Source organism: Camelina sativa, chromosome 9, assembly GCF_030686135.1.
Source record: "Camelina sativa cultivar CO46 ecotype springtype chromosome 9, ASM3068613v1".
Classification (NCBI taxonomy): domain Eukaryota; kingdom Viridiplantae; phylum Streptophyta; class Magnoliopsida; order Brassicales; family Brassicaceae; genus Camelina; species Camelina sativa.
The window spans coordinates 3697777-3712805 of record NC_141888.1 but is presented as its reverse complement, the minus strand read 5'-3'; the positions used below and the strand labels follow the sequence as shown (position 1 = coordinate 3712805).

Here is a 15029-nt window from a genome sequence, read left to right as displayed (position 1 = left end):
TAATAGAAGGTAAGTGGTAACTTAAAATTTGGGAAAAGAATAAATTTCAACCCGTACTATTTCAAAAGTGTAAATTCCTACACAGACAACAGATCCGTGTGTTTTTCAACCTAAACTCTTACATAATTCAAATTTATTACCTAGACTTTGAATCATTACATGTATTCCTACATTGACTCAAACAGTGTTAGTCAACTGCTAAATGTTTTGATCAATTTGACACGTAAGCAATGATGTGTCAAATTCATTGGGCTCGAAACCTTAAAACAACGTCGTATGCAATTAAGATCTTTCCCCCAATTCAAAACACGTCGTTTTAACCTTTCATTTGAAACAGTATCGTTTACAATTAAGATCTTTCTCCCAATTCAAAACACGTCGTTTTAACCTTTCATTGCAAACAACGTCGTTTTAAGGTTTCGAGCCCAATGACCTTGACACATCATCGCTTCAGTGTCAAATTGATCAAAACATTTAACGATTGACTAACACTATTTGAGTCAATGTAGGAATACAGGTAACGATTCAAAGTCTAGGTAGTAAATTTGAATTATGTAAAGGTTTAGGTTGAAAAACACACGGATATGTTGTCTGGTTAGGAATTTACACTTTCGAAATAGTACGGGTTGAAATTTACCCTTTTCCCATTAAAACTTACCTATACTTTATGTTGCTTTATTCTCCACAGTTGGATTGGTTGTTGCCAATTGTTTTAGTAGATGGGAAGATTGTTTGTGGATAAGAAACAAAAGTGGAAGGTAGGGTTTTTGTTCCTGTGAACGAGACATGGCTGCGTAGGTAGGTTTTGTGTTGTATGGATAGGGGCATAAAAATTCAATTGTGGATGTCGTTCGTAGATGGCTGTGATATTAAGCTTTGATTTTTATTGCAGGATGAAAATCATAGTTTCTGTGTGGTAATATCCAGGAGCTGGCGCTGTTCTGAGGACGGCGTTTGGGGATTCAAAGTTGACAATAAACTTTTGTCGCGTGTTGTTCTATTGTCTGCAACAACAAGGTTAGGAGAGTTAGAAGATTTGGTTGTTGGGGAATTCGATTTGGTGGAGAAAGAGGCAAATCTGAGTTACTGCATCCCAACGTTTATGGAATTGACGACGGGGGTGAGGACGCCTCCGGTGGTTATGACAACGAATTTAGGTCTTGAATATTATATTGAGATGCTTAGGAAGAACCGTGGGTTGAATTTGTTTGTAATATTTGAGAAGATCAAGAAGAGAGGAATGACTGACGACGCTGAGGATTCCGATTAGAGAGAGGAAAGTCGCAAAAAACGTAGTTGTGGGTCGTCGTGTGCACTTAGTGATAACGGTAGTGAAGAAGGATTTTTAGGAGAAGCATCAACAACAGGTTCGAAGGCATTGTTTTTTGAGACAACCCAGGTTGATGAAGAATATATGGCTGAGTTGGCAAAAATTGAGGGAAAGTTAAAGGGCAGTAATGGTGAGGAAGTGGAAATTGGCCGTGGGTTGACAAGTACACAATTAGGTTTTGTGCAAGAATTTGTAGGATTGGAAGATAGTTTTGAAGATGTAGAGGAGGAAGAAGAATTTGTAGTAACAGAGGTAGTTGTGACCCCAAGAAGCTTTGATAAAGAGTTTTGGGAGAACTTCACTGGCGATCAGTTTGGTCGGGTAAACGTGGTGGAGGTTATGTGTAACACTTTCTCCTGCTTTGATCACACTGTGTTTGTTAATGGAGTTGTTCCTTTAAAAGAGGAGAATAAAGTGAGGACAAGTGGTGGGTTGGAACAGGTAGGAAAAGTTGATGGTGACCATGTTGATGTAACCATGTGGTCACACGATCGTGGACAGATCCCTGGTCCTGCAGTGGATGGTCGCAAACTAGAAGATATAGATGATGAGGAGTTTGATATTCCTCCTTTGTTTGACGACACAGAGTATGTTAGGGAAGAAATACCGGATATGGATTTTAAGCAAGATGGGAAAGGTATATATAAGGGTAATGTGTTTGCAAACAAAGAGGATTGCCAGATAGCTTTAGCTACATATGCCATCAAGAACATGTTTCACTTCACTCAGACGACGACCAAGAAAGAGTCGTTTGTAGTTAGTTGTTCTGGGGAGAGGTGTGACTGGAGGGTACTAGCTTGTGAAATGAAGGAGTCAGGCTACTATGTGATTAGAAAAGCTAATCTAGAACACACATGCCCAATAGAGATGAGGAACAAGTACCTAAAGAAAGCGACATCGAGGGTGATTGCAGCTGTGTAGAAAGCAAAGTACAATGATCCTACTAAATGTCCAGCTCCTTTGGATCTCCAGCAGATGGTATTAGAAGTATTTAGGGTGGATGCGTCGTACAACAAATGTTGGAGGGCGAAGGGGAAGGCTTTGGAGGCATATTTGGTTCAAATGATGAGTATTACGAGGATCTTCCTTGTTTTCTGCATGTTTTAAAAGAAGCTAATCTAGGTACTGTAACCGATATTAAAACTGAAGTGGTTGAAGATGGCAAGAAAGGTTTCTGTATATGTTTTTGGCTTTTGGGGCTTCCATTGAAGGTTTTAAGAAGCTAAGGCGTGTGATTGTTGTGGATGGGATTCATCTGAATGGGAACTATAATGGAGTCCTTTTGATAGCAAGTGGACAAGATGCTAATTTCCAGGTTATTCCTCTTGCTTTTGCTATTGTGAACAGTGAGAACGACGACGCTTGGACGTGGTTTTTTGAGAAGTTAGAACGAATCATTGCGGATAGTAAGAGCTTGACCATAATTTCAGATAGGAACAGCTCAATATACACAGCAAAGAAGAGGGTGTTCCCGTTGTCACATCATGGAGCTTGCATAGCACATCTAGCCAGGAATGTTAATGCGAAGTCTCATAATAAAGGGCTTCGCATTAACATAATAAAGCCAAAAACGCCAACTGTGACGCTTATCTGGATAAAATTGGAGCAGCTCATTGGAGAAGGGCTTATTTTCAAGGGAACCGATACAATTTGATGACCTCCAACATTGCAGAGTCTCTGAACAATGTGTTAGGAAAGGGGAGATCCTATCATATTGTTGAACTACTTAAGTACATTCGTGCGATGTTAAGTAGGTGGTTTAGTGCGAGGCGCAAGAAAGCATAGAGGGTTGACTACGCTGGAGGTTGATAAACAGATGCAGAAGAACGTGGTTGGTGTTTGTGGTAGCAAAGTTGGCAGTATCTCTAGTTGGAGTTATGAAGTAGTGGGTTTACTTAACGGAAAGCACCATGTGTTGCTTGATATGAAGCAGTGTTCTTGTAAGCAGTACGATAGACTGAAAATACCATGCGGGCATGCATTGCTAGCAGCGGATACGCAAGGCATCGCTTATGGGACTTTGGTGGGTGACTGTTACAAGACAGAAACATGGAGAGGGACTTATGAAGGGGTAATTAATCCTGAAGTGAGTGATGGTGAAATTCCTGTTGAAATCAAGAACCGGTTTTTATACCCTCCTAAGGCGCGACGACCAGGTGGCCATCCAAAAGAGAGTAGGATTCCTTCTGCTGGAGAGTTTCGTGTAAGTGTACCCAGTTTCTTGTATGTGTGTAGTTTTTTATGTATTGGTGAGAAGATATATCGTAACCGTTTCATTTTGCTGTGTTATGTTGTTTGCAGAAAAATGGAGTCGTCAAAACAAAAGTGAATCATTGTGGGAGGTGCAAAGAGACGGGACACAATCGAACAAGTTGTTCGAACCCGTTGCCATAATGATGACAGTAGCACAGTAGATAGTTGGATGGTAGTGTCGGAGAACACTAATTTTGGGTACTGTTTGGCGTGAAGCTAACTGGATTAGGAGCGGGTAGTATTTACATGGGTGTGTCCTGATGTGTTGTTTTTTGTGGACGTGATTGGGAACATTATTGCTTACATTACTATTAATATTAGTAATTACATTAGGTATCCATTGCTGCTTGTTTTTGTGGATATGGGTATTTTTTTGTCTAATAGTTGACGACTATTGGAAACAACGCTATTAAAATGTAATAGAGATGAACGATTTTGTATGATGTTTTGCTTTCAGCATGGGAAGTAACCATGTGGTCAGTTTGTTGTGGTTTGATGTGGAAAGGAAAGTAACATTATATGCGGGTAGATGTGTAGAAAAAACTGATGTTTCTGTCCACAAAATATCAACCATATGGATATTGATATTTTAGATGTCTAAATGATGATCAAATGCGTTGATGGTAATTACATTTGTATCCACGTAATTGGCATCCACCCATATACGACCATGTGGATATATGGCATATATCCAAATATCTAATACTCTAATATATAAAATATACTTTAACACGTGGATACATATTACTCTAATATTTTCTACCACGTGGATGGTTTGTTGTGGATTGATATGAATAGGAAAGTTACATTTTTTTGGTGGGTTTGTGTGTAGACAACAGAGAGGGACTTATGAAGTAACCACTTGGATAGTTTGTTGTGGATTGATATGAATAGGAAAGTTACAGTTTTTGGGTGGGTAGGTATGTAAACAACGGAAAATTATCTATCCACAGGGTATTAACCACACGGATTTTAATATTTGAATGACTCTGCCCTTATTTGAAACGTAAAAGGGATAGAAAACATTAGTTGTGGCTAAGTGTGTTATAAAGACAAAGGTTCCTATCCACACAAAAGTAAACATGCGGATATTGACATTTTTAGATATCCACATGTTCAGGTCCACAAAGGCAAGTTCAATAGGTATAGAGTTGCGAATCAAATCTAAGAAATCCATGTATTTAACATCCATGTGGATATTGCAAATGTCTTGGGAAAAAATAAAACCACATACGAATGCTTAAATGATGAAAAGTAGGAATTAACTACATTATAGTAATGTATAAAATTAAAGTGAAACCAGACATTAGGTATCAACTGATGAAAAATAGAAATTAAAGTGCATAATGTGTTAGGAAAGGAGAGATCCTACTTTAGGTATCAACTTCTATTAATGTTCGTCGATATGAACATTAAGTTTACACCAATCAGTAGGAGGAGGAACCACACACTGTTCGGCATCGCCCACTGCAACCTCTCTCATCTCCTCTAACCTCTTGTGCTCTACCTCGAAGTCGACAAGTTGTTGACCTAAGATTTGATTCAGTTGGGAGAGTTTAGCGTCGATTAGTTTGACTTGATGCACGAGGGTGGTAGCCTCTTCCTTCTTCTTCATATGATCATTCATCATATAAAAAATTGCTTTGAAGCGATCCATTGTCTCCGCCTCAACCACGACTCTTGTCTGAGTAACCGCGCCTTTCATGGCCTCTAGTGCTTCCTCTTCCCACTCTAAATCTGAATTGTGTTTTGGTCGTTTAGTGGAACTCTCTCCAGCCATGTTGATGGGTTGTATTGCTTCGTCTTCCCATTCTGACATGCGTTTTGGACGTTTACTGGAACTTGATATGCTCAAATTGTAATACCCGAATGGTACTAACAGCCTTGCAGTTGTAATACTCTAGGGGTCGAATTCACAGAGACTCTAGTTCACACAATAGACTTATTACTCTTTAATTATGCTAAATTAAAATATTAAATTAAAAACAATGCAAAAACAGAATTAAAGTGTTGTAAATTCAAGGATCAAAGAGCTAGGCCTAGGGAAATTCTCAGAAATTTATGGAATATTAAATCAATCAATAAATTAGGATTCAAGCAATTAAAAATTGGACCTAGAACTCTAAACACTCTTGTAAAATAAATCAGCTCTCATTACAAATATTATCTAAATTTAAAACCAGAAAATCCAAATCTCTTTGTAAAATTCAAGGTTAAAAATCAGCTTTAAAAACAAGTTTAGACTGTTTACAAAATTATTAAATCAAATCTCTTTGCAAGAAATAATTTTGTTCATCAAAAGGTTTAATCAGGAAAATCAATTATATCTCATATCAATTTATTTTTCTAGGTGATCAATCAAGAATTAATATGAAGAACAACCTAAGATGAAGATCACAGAAGATAATGAATCCTAAATATATAGATCTAATAAACCATAAAAACCCTATGAAAAACCCTGAACCTAACAAGCAAACTACTCAAACATGTTTAATGAAGAACAAGACATCTTTCTCTAAATAATAAGCAATCGATATTAAGAAGTAAGAAGGGAGTTCAAGAATCTTCTCTCTACAGATGAATCAGATCTGTCTCTCCCAAAAGCTCTTAATCAATAAGGTGGCTGAAATCAAAATTGCTAGAAAATAACTTAGGTCTAAACAATGACCATAAAAATCCTATAAATTCTCTAAAACATGTTTTGGACCTTAATTGCAAATAATGGAAACTTGGGCAAATTTTGTTAAATCTTCTAAAGCTTGTGGAGAAAACATCTGATTGGCTTTGTGGCAGCTGCATCGATCGATGCTGAGGTTGCATCGGTCGATGCATACTCTTGAACTTGTCTCCCAGCTTCGTTGATCAGTCTTCATGCTTTGATTATGCTCCAAATCATCCTCTTTTAGCTCCTTTGTGTTCCATCCATGCCAATGAGTACCTAAACCTATAAAGACTCAAAAACAACCTAGAAAACAAATCAAAAGACTCAAAAAGCACACTTATACCATGGTTAAAAACCACAAAAACTATGATATATCATAACTCTCTCCAGCCATAGCTCGAGTCTAAAAATGAAAACAACCGTAGCCAGCTTATAGGTGCAATGATCGAAAAAGAAGATGCAATTGATTGAGAGGAGACTGAGAGGATATTTATAGGTGCAATGATCGAAGAGAAGGAAACGTTTCATTGAATTTAGAGATATCCAAACGATACAATGAATTTAGAGATATCGAAACGATTCAATGAATTTAGAGATATCAAAACGATACAATAAATTTAGAGATATCGAAACGAAACCTCTGAGGTTTCTGTCCACAAATGTCAACCATATGGATATTGATATTTTAGATGTCTACTCGATGATCAAATGCGTTGCTGGTAACTACTATTTGTATCCACGTAATCGTCATCCACCCATATACGACCATGTGGATATATGGTATATACAGTGGCGGATCCAGCAAATCTGTTGAGGGGGTGCAAAAAAAACCCAAAAGTGTTCAGATGGGGATTTGAACCCCTTACCTCAAATAATATGTGGTGCATCATTGACCACTAGGCTACTTACATCACTAATAAGTATGCATAAACTAAACATTTTATACTTTTATGTGGTGCACTTGCACCCCCTCTAATGAACGTGGGTCCGCCCCTGGGTATATATCTAAAATAACCATTCACCACAGACGAATGATTTGCTGATTGAAAATAGGAATTTACTGCGTAATTGTAAAGGTGTCTACTAGAGTATAGTTTTGGCTAATAGTTGACTAATATTAGATTCACGGCCATACCGAAATGTAAACAAGGTGAAAGGTTTCTTCTTATGTTTTGGTCAATTGGTCAAGAATCTTACCTTACAATTGTTCTCAAATAAGTAAACACGTGGATACACATTACTCTAATACTTTCTACCACAAAATAACCACGTGGATGGTTTGTTGTGGATTATTATGAATAGGAAAGTTACCTTTTTCGGTGGGAATGTGTGTAGACGTGGGGAAATTATCTATCCACATGGTATTAACCACACAAATTTTAATATTTGAATGACTCTGTTCTTATTTGAAACGTAAATGGGATAGAAAACATTAGTTGTGGCTAGGTGTGTTATAAAGAAAAAGGTTCCTATCAACAAAATAATGAACATGCGGATATTGACATTTTTAGATATTGCATGTCTTGGGAAAAAGTGAAACCAAATACGGATGCTTAAATGATGATAAGTAGGACTTAACTGCATAATTATAAAGTTACAAACTTAATACCATCCAACATTCAGAAATTTCAGCTTAATCTTGCACATAAATACACCCTGAATACCATAACTTAAGATAAGTACATTATATCTCTCGATAGGTAAAAGTAGATACACTCCATGCATCTCTCCCCATTGTATTCATCAAGAGAGTCGTGTTGTGACCAGCACTCTGGGAAATCTTCAAAATGCCAAGTCTTCTTGTACGTGCTTTTTTTAAGGTTCGATGATGTAGATGTGGTACCTCAAAGAGTCTGCCATTTTGTATGCTTGACCAAAGCCGTACTTCCTCCTAAAGTTCCATTAGACATCCAAATCTAGAGTTCCAGCGCAGCTACTCAATATTACCCATAATAGTTCAGAAACTGGTTATACACTCTTAACCGTACCAACCAATTAGATTGCCTCTTTCAATTAAAGGCATTGAAACGCAAGGAACAAGCTATTCACATACAAAGCATACAAATTCTTCTAGTATAGACACCATCCAAAGAAATCAAAGTAGACATGCGAAGGCCTTGACCATTTCACAAACTCGGGATCTCGATCCAACCTGACCGACGAAAGTGTCTCCAGAGACAAAGCAGCTACTTTGCCCGCGCGACCAGCGAGTATCCAGTTTTCAGCGCGATCGGACCATCTTAAGATACCAAACTCACTATTTTGGCAAGTATAGGGGCTGGGATGTGCAGATCTCTTGGCATAGGTGTCTTTAAATGTATCCACAAGTATTACCCACATCAAAATTTTATTATATAACATACTGATTCGCAGATCTGGATTTGTATAAGTAAGAAAACGAACCTATAAATTAAGTTGAACAATAGACTCGCGGATTGGCTCCGGTTCTGGTTCACGGTCACTCCACCGTGTCAAAGCACTATGCAGCCAAGGGTAATGTCTGGTTCTTGTGAAATGTGTACCAGCAGTGACGATGTTGTATGTTGGAACCATGTTTCCCCTTTCGTTGTGCTCTATATGCGAACCCTTAAATGCTCCTTTTAAAGCTAACTTTATTTTATTCCAAGTAATCCACATGGATATTGTGTTCCAGAAATTATTGTTCGAAATACTGTCCACACGATTAAAGTTCTTGCAAAATTTAATTCAGTTGGCTTACATATCTTAAAAAGCTAGCCTACCAAATGGAGATCTCCAAGGAAAACGACAGTGCTCGTATTATATTACTTTCTACTACGAAGAAACCACGTGGATGCTTTCTTGTGGACTGATATGAAAAGGAAAGTTACAATTTTTTTGGTGAGTAGGTTTGTAGACAACGGAAAATTATCTATCCACATGGTATTAACCACACGGATTTCTCATTTTAATATCTGAGTGACTCTGTCTGTATTTGAAATGTAAAAGGGATATAAACATTAGTTGTGGGTAGGTGTTTTATAAACACAAAGGTTCCTATCCACAAAATAGTGAACATACGAATATTGACATTTTTAGATATCCACATGTTCTTGTCGACGAGGGCTAGTTCAATGGGTACAAACGACAGCGTTGCGAATCACTACTAAGCAATCCACGTAGTAGACATTCATGTGGATATTGCATATGTCTAGAAAAAGAGTGAAACCACATACAAATGCTTAAATGATGAAAAGTAGTAATTAACTGCATAATTATAAAGTTACAACCTTAATACCATCCATTGTTCTATTCAAAGTAATCCACATGGATATTGTGTGAAAAATAAGTATTGTTCAAATTTCTTTTCAAACGTTTAAAGTTGTGGCCAAATTTAATTCAGTTGGTTTACATATCTTAAAAAGCTCACCTACCAAATGGAGATATCCAAGGAAAACGACAGTGCTCTTACTGTCGTAGCCCCACAAATTTCACATCACAACCGTAACCCATCTAATTACAAACCAACTGCCCGGTTTCATCTTTTATTTGTGTTCAACTGTTGGGAAATATGGTACAGCTAGCAACATGATTACCTACTAGCAATGCTAGAAAGTACATTTCCCCACAATAACTCCATTAGATTGGATCTCATCAGGCTATCCACATGGGATAAATACATGGAATAGAGGTGCATATTTATTGCGAAGATAAATACATGGAACAGAGGTGCACAATATAACTCCGTTATTAGAAATAATTGGTATCCACATGGATACACTATGAGGCATAAAGTGGTGAGAGGACTTAAGTAGCCCTAACTAAGATTGTCACCGTATATAAAGGTTATGAACCTCTTCACGCCACATACACGGTTAGGAAGCAAAAGAATTTGTTGTTGATGATGGCCAATACTCAGCGTCATGAAGAAGCTCTAAGAGTAAGATTCGTTTTAGTTCATGGCAACCTTCTATGTCAAATAACAATCATCTAACTTATTCACTTTATAACACCACCCTTAATTATGTTCAGGTCGCATCCAATACAGAGTTTCACATACCATCCGAGTTGTTTGTCAAAGTTACTGCTTTTTTGGGTGAAGAAGGTGTGGATGCGTTGAAGAACTTGTTAATTGCTGGTAAACAAGATTTGAATGCGGTTTACTCCAAGGAATTTCTTTCAACCGTGCGACTTGACAAGTCCAAAGATCTCTTGTGGTGTTTAATGCGGCACTCAAAATACTATTGCTTCTTCTCCAAATGTCTTGAAAACAACAATCCTTACGCAATATGGGCGAATAATAAAAAGGGACTTGCTTATGGAGATTTCGTTTGTGCTTGTTATAGTTCTCAAAGCTGGTCCCTCGCATATGTAGATGGGAGATCTAGTGATGTAATTTTAGTCATGTCGGTCCATAAATTATCACCACCGAAGACGAAGTGTAGAGTGGGTCGTCCTCGATGTCCTCGTTGTGCACGAGCGAAGACTCCTTCGTATCATTTCACAAATGTACCAGAATGTTCTCATCATTTCCACCTCTAGCCGACCGAAATAGCTTCTTATATGATATAACGTATGGTGTTATTTTATTTGATGTTACTCCTTTTAAACTCAACCAAAAATTATGTTTTACGTTAAGGTTTTGTTATTCTGGTTTATGGGTTACTGTAACAAAGATTCTACAAGGGTGTTCAAGGCTTTTAATTTGGAGAATTTTGCAGACTCAAAACATTAACGTTATACTTAAAACTCTATCTCGAAGTGTATTCACCTCTGAGTATCCATGTGATAGGTGTCTATGGATACTAAATTTGTGGATGCTAAAAAAATTAATAAAATTGGTCGAAGCTATGAATTTGTTAGATTTTAGGTCCTAGAGTTTACTGCCTAAAAACATTATGGTTAGGGTATTATGGTTATCCTTAAAACTCAATGTGCCAGAGTATCCACACTTTACAAACGTATTTAAATTTTTTTTTGTAAGTTTTTGTTTTGCCATCGCTTCACTGTCGCAATGCTTGGTCTAAAAAGGTTTAGAGTTTCAGTTACTACTTTGGTAGTATATACGTTTTTACACTTTCCCCTAAATCTAACATTTGTTGATCTAAGGTTTAGCTTGTTATGTCATGTTTTAGGGTTTAGTGTTAGGGTTTAGGGTTAAGGGTTAAGGGTTTAGGGTCTAGGGTTTCTACTATATATGTTTAGGGTTTTAACAATTTTTCCATTACTCTAATGTTTGCTGTCTAAGTTTTAGATTTTTAGTTAACCTTTATGTTATAGGGTTTACCTTTCAGGGTGTTGGGTCTAGGTTTTACGATTTACGGGTTAGGATTTAGATTTTAGGGTGTATTGTTTACAGTTTAGAGTTAGGGTATAGGTTCAGGGTTCAGGGTTTAAGGTTAATGGTCATTCATATATGTTTTGAAATCTCTTAAGCAAATTACAAATACCTCTTGGACCATCAAAATTGAAGTAAGACTCATTATCAAACAACGTTCATGATTTATTTGTCCATAAGTGATTGAACAAGTGGATATGTAGACAAACTCAAATCCACGTTTACGAAATGTTATGGATACGTGTACATGGATAGAAGTTTTTGGATATGCACCTGAGGTCCAGTTAACGAAGCTACTGAGCACATGTCGTGATCACTCGTACTTGTAAACAAAATACTCGATTTTTGAAAAGTATCCACAAAAACATGTACATTTGGATACAATGTCTAACTGGAAATGTAGGTAAACATTGCTCTGTAGCTTTGTAGATAATCTTTGAGTTCGTCGGCCGAATAAAAACTGGTTACTAGTTAAACATTAAGGATATCCAAACATGTCTGTCCACGTGGATATATATTAAGAAGTGGGCATATGTGTTAGAGCAATTGTGGTAACCACATGGACACATGAATAATTAAATACTTAGCTGAAAATTTTTAAGAACCTAAAATAGGTAAACGGTAATATTACGGTATAATACAAACATACACATAGGAAAACTAAAAAAGGAAGTGAATGAAAGTTTGAAACTAAGTGTAGTAGATGGGTGCGACATATTCCTTATAGACATCCAACGCGTATTGTGCCCTGATATCATTGACGATTTTGTCGGTGATCTTAGACATGAGTTCTGGACCAAATCCAGTAGCAACGATTTCTAGGAACTTCATGGAAAGAGGACCACAATCACCACATCTCTCATTGACGTAAATGTCTTGGACCCTCGACCAAGTGAATGGAGTGTAACCATGTTCCTGAGTTGAAGGCGGTGTGCACAGTTTAGAAATAAGGTATGGGTAGCTGCTCTGTGAACGGGGTTATAAGTTGGGCAACCTTAGCATCGTCATATAGAGTGACATTAGGATCGAGGATTTCTATGCTCCAATTGGGGAGATTGATGACTAAGCCAACCCAGTGAGAATCGTCCCAAATCATCGGAATATATATCATGCTCCAATCCACAAACCATTCTGAAGGAGAACCATAAGTTTTACGTTTTAGCTTATTGTCCCACTTGACTCTGGACTTAACTTTTACTTGACAGAAGGAAGCATACTTCCCTTGTAAGTAGTTCCCAAGCCAGGGTGACAGGAAGATAGAGCACTCAATAGAAAGGACATGAGCCAGCTTTTTTTTGGAGAAAATCCACTAAAACCTCCATATGCTGAGAAAAGAGGGTGAAAAGAATGTGTAAGTAAAGAGGATATATTCAGAGGTTGCTAGATAGGAAATACTTACCAAAGTACTAACCCAATTCTTAGGCTTTGATAGCTGTTTAAAAAAGAAGTTGTCAATTGGGTATCCACATTTGGTTATGTATATCCTGGAGGTTTTAAAAAGGGTATCCACAGTTAGTTCCTTGATCCGATATTGTTAGAATAAAATACAGCATAGGATGTGTAGAAAGTTACGTGTTTGGGCATGATTTCAGAGTTTTTTTTCATGAGGGATGCTAAATCTTTGTCGACAATGAGTATAAGGTCAGGAAGATGGGACGGTGAACGTGGAGGTATCCGCATAACAGCCGAGAGAAGGGCCTCTTATGCGTTCGAGAGAACACCCTTTTGTGTAGGTCTGGCTGGCGAAGAATCACTGAGATCAACATGGTCTGGGGGCGTAGCATTGCTCTGTGAGGTGAATAGTAGTCATTTTCAGCAAACTATTAGGCAGTGATTCGATGCAAAGTAGAGAAGGATGCAATACCTCTGTGTCTTTACTGTCAGATTCGTTGCTATGTAGAGGGGACTCACGCCCAGAATCCTAATGAAGCAAGTTGGAAAATTAAATATGAGGGAAAATAGAGAAAGAAAACAAATTGTTTTTGAAGTAAGATTTAGCCGCGGTACTTCAAAGGCACAAGTTCTGTCAATGTCAACATTGGTGTCCTGCAAGAAAGAAGTATCAAAATGATGTTGCTTATCCATGTGGATATGTAAAACTTGTCAATAGAAAGTTAGCCATCGAGACGTGTCCATGTGGATAGGTACAAAATGATAGAATAATTTTTTCTTTAGTTTTTCTTTTTGGAAGTGAGAGGCTTGATGACGTGGCTCTTTGGTAGATTGTTTTCATTTTGATGATGTAGACACATGGAGAAAGCTCAAATTGTCCCTTTTATAAGTAGTAATTTATAGTAATTTATTTGTAAATTATGTTATGTTAAACAAAAATTAAACTGTCACTTAGTATAATAAACATTTTATAATGACGTATGTTTTTATTAAAGTAAGACTTATGATATATATCTATCAGTCATATAGTGGTTGTAAAACGCTGATGGAGGTTATCATCACGACGTGGTTTTGGATCTCATGGTCGCCCGATGACCATAGATCGTCTTTCAAATGGAACTAATTCACGTTTTCAACTTTGGTTTTTGATTTTAAACCCTTGCAATTTGCTCTCATGTTGCAGGATTTGCCTACTATAGTAAAGATATGGTTTTGATTGCCTCAGCATATACATGGTAAAGTACTGCAGTATGTTCACCGTCTTGGCTTTTTGTTTTCCTATCATGATCCTTCTTAATGAATACTTTTTTATTCTTAATACTTCCGACTAAGGGTTGTGCATTCTTATATTTACAGAATTTCAGGCGAAGACTGCGTGTTTGATCATGAGCCCAAATGAATTGGTATGTTTTTATGCAAATTACATTGGTTTTAAGTTATGTTCAGTTGTTCTTCGTGTTCGAACCACCCGATTAATTATTAACATTCATTTTACAGCAAATTTTAATAAGTAAATTTTGTTTTTTTTTACATTCAAGTACTGTCAATTAAATTATTGAATGATATAATGTCTTTGGTAAATATGAGAAGATGTATTATGTATATTATGACATTGGCTCAAGAAATTAGTAGCTGGAACTTGAACCTGAAATATATACAAACGTGGATACAATTTTTAAATTTTTTATTTTTGCCTATATTATATAACATTTCTATTAATGATTTTATGAACTTAATCTTACATGTAAAGTACACGATGATACATACCATCAATATACATTTCTTGAATACACCAGTAAACCGTGTCTACCATCCCATTACCGTCACCATCGATGAGTTCCTGAAAAGAAAGAGAGGAATGATGTTTTTCTTAGTGAATCAACAACATCAATATTTATGGTGTTGGATAATTCCAACTTGTATAACAAGCTATCTCCTAGGAAGTTGCCTAAAGAGATAGAATAGGAAAAGGAAAAGTTCTTAAAGTCTTAAGTTGTAATATGTTAATCCTAATAGGTTTAGGAAAAGATAGAGCATATAAATATATGAGTCTATGGAAAGATGTTCCATGAGACTTGAGAGAAAGAGAGATTTAG

The 15029-nt window shown here is 36.9% G+C and overlaps 1 protein-coding gene across 1 annotated transcript; it reads left to right on the top strand.

The window, feature by feature from the left end:
- The first annotated feature begins 3146 nt into the window (after positions 1 to 3146).
- LOC147937682 (uncharacterized) lies at positions 3147 to 3724 on the top strand. Its single transcript, XM_087465216.1, has 2 exons — positions 3147 to 3533; positions 3632 to 3724. Exons 1-2 carry the CDS (start codon positions 3147 to 3149, stop codon positions 3722 to 3724), a joined length of 480 nt encoding a protein of 159 aa, XP_087321342.1.
- Positions 3725 to 15029: the final 11305 nt, after the last annotated feature.

Excerpts from the sequence above, each read along its gene's own strand:
- LOC147937682 (XM_087465216.1), top strand. The coding sequence starts at position 3,147 with ATGCAGAAGAACGTGGTTGGTGTTTGTGGTAGCAAAGTTGGCAGTATC. Across the intron at positions 3,534-3,631 it reads CTTCTGCTGGAGAGTTTCGT|AAAAATGGAGTCGTCAAAAC; the intron begins GTAAGTGTACCC and ends TGTTGTTTGCAG.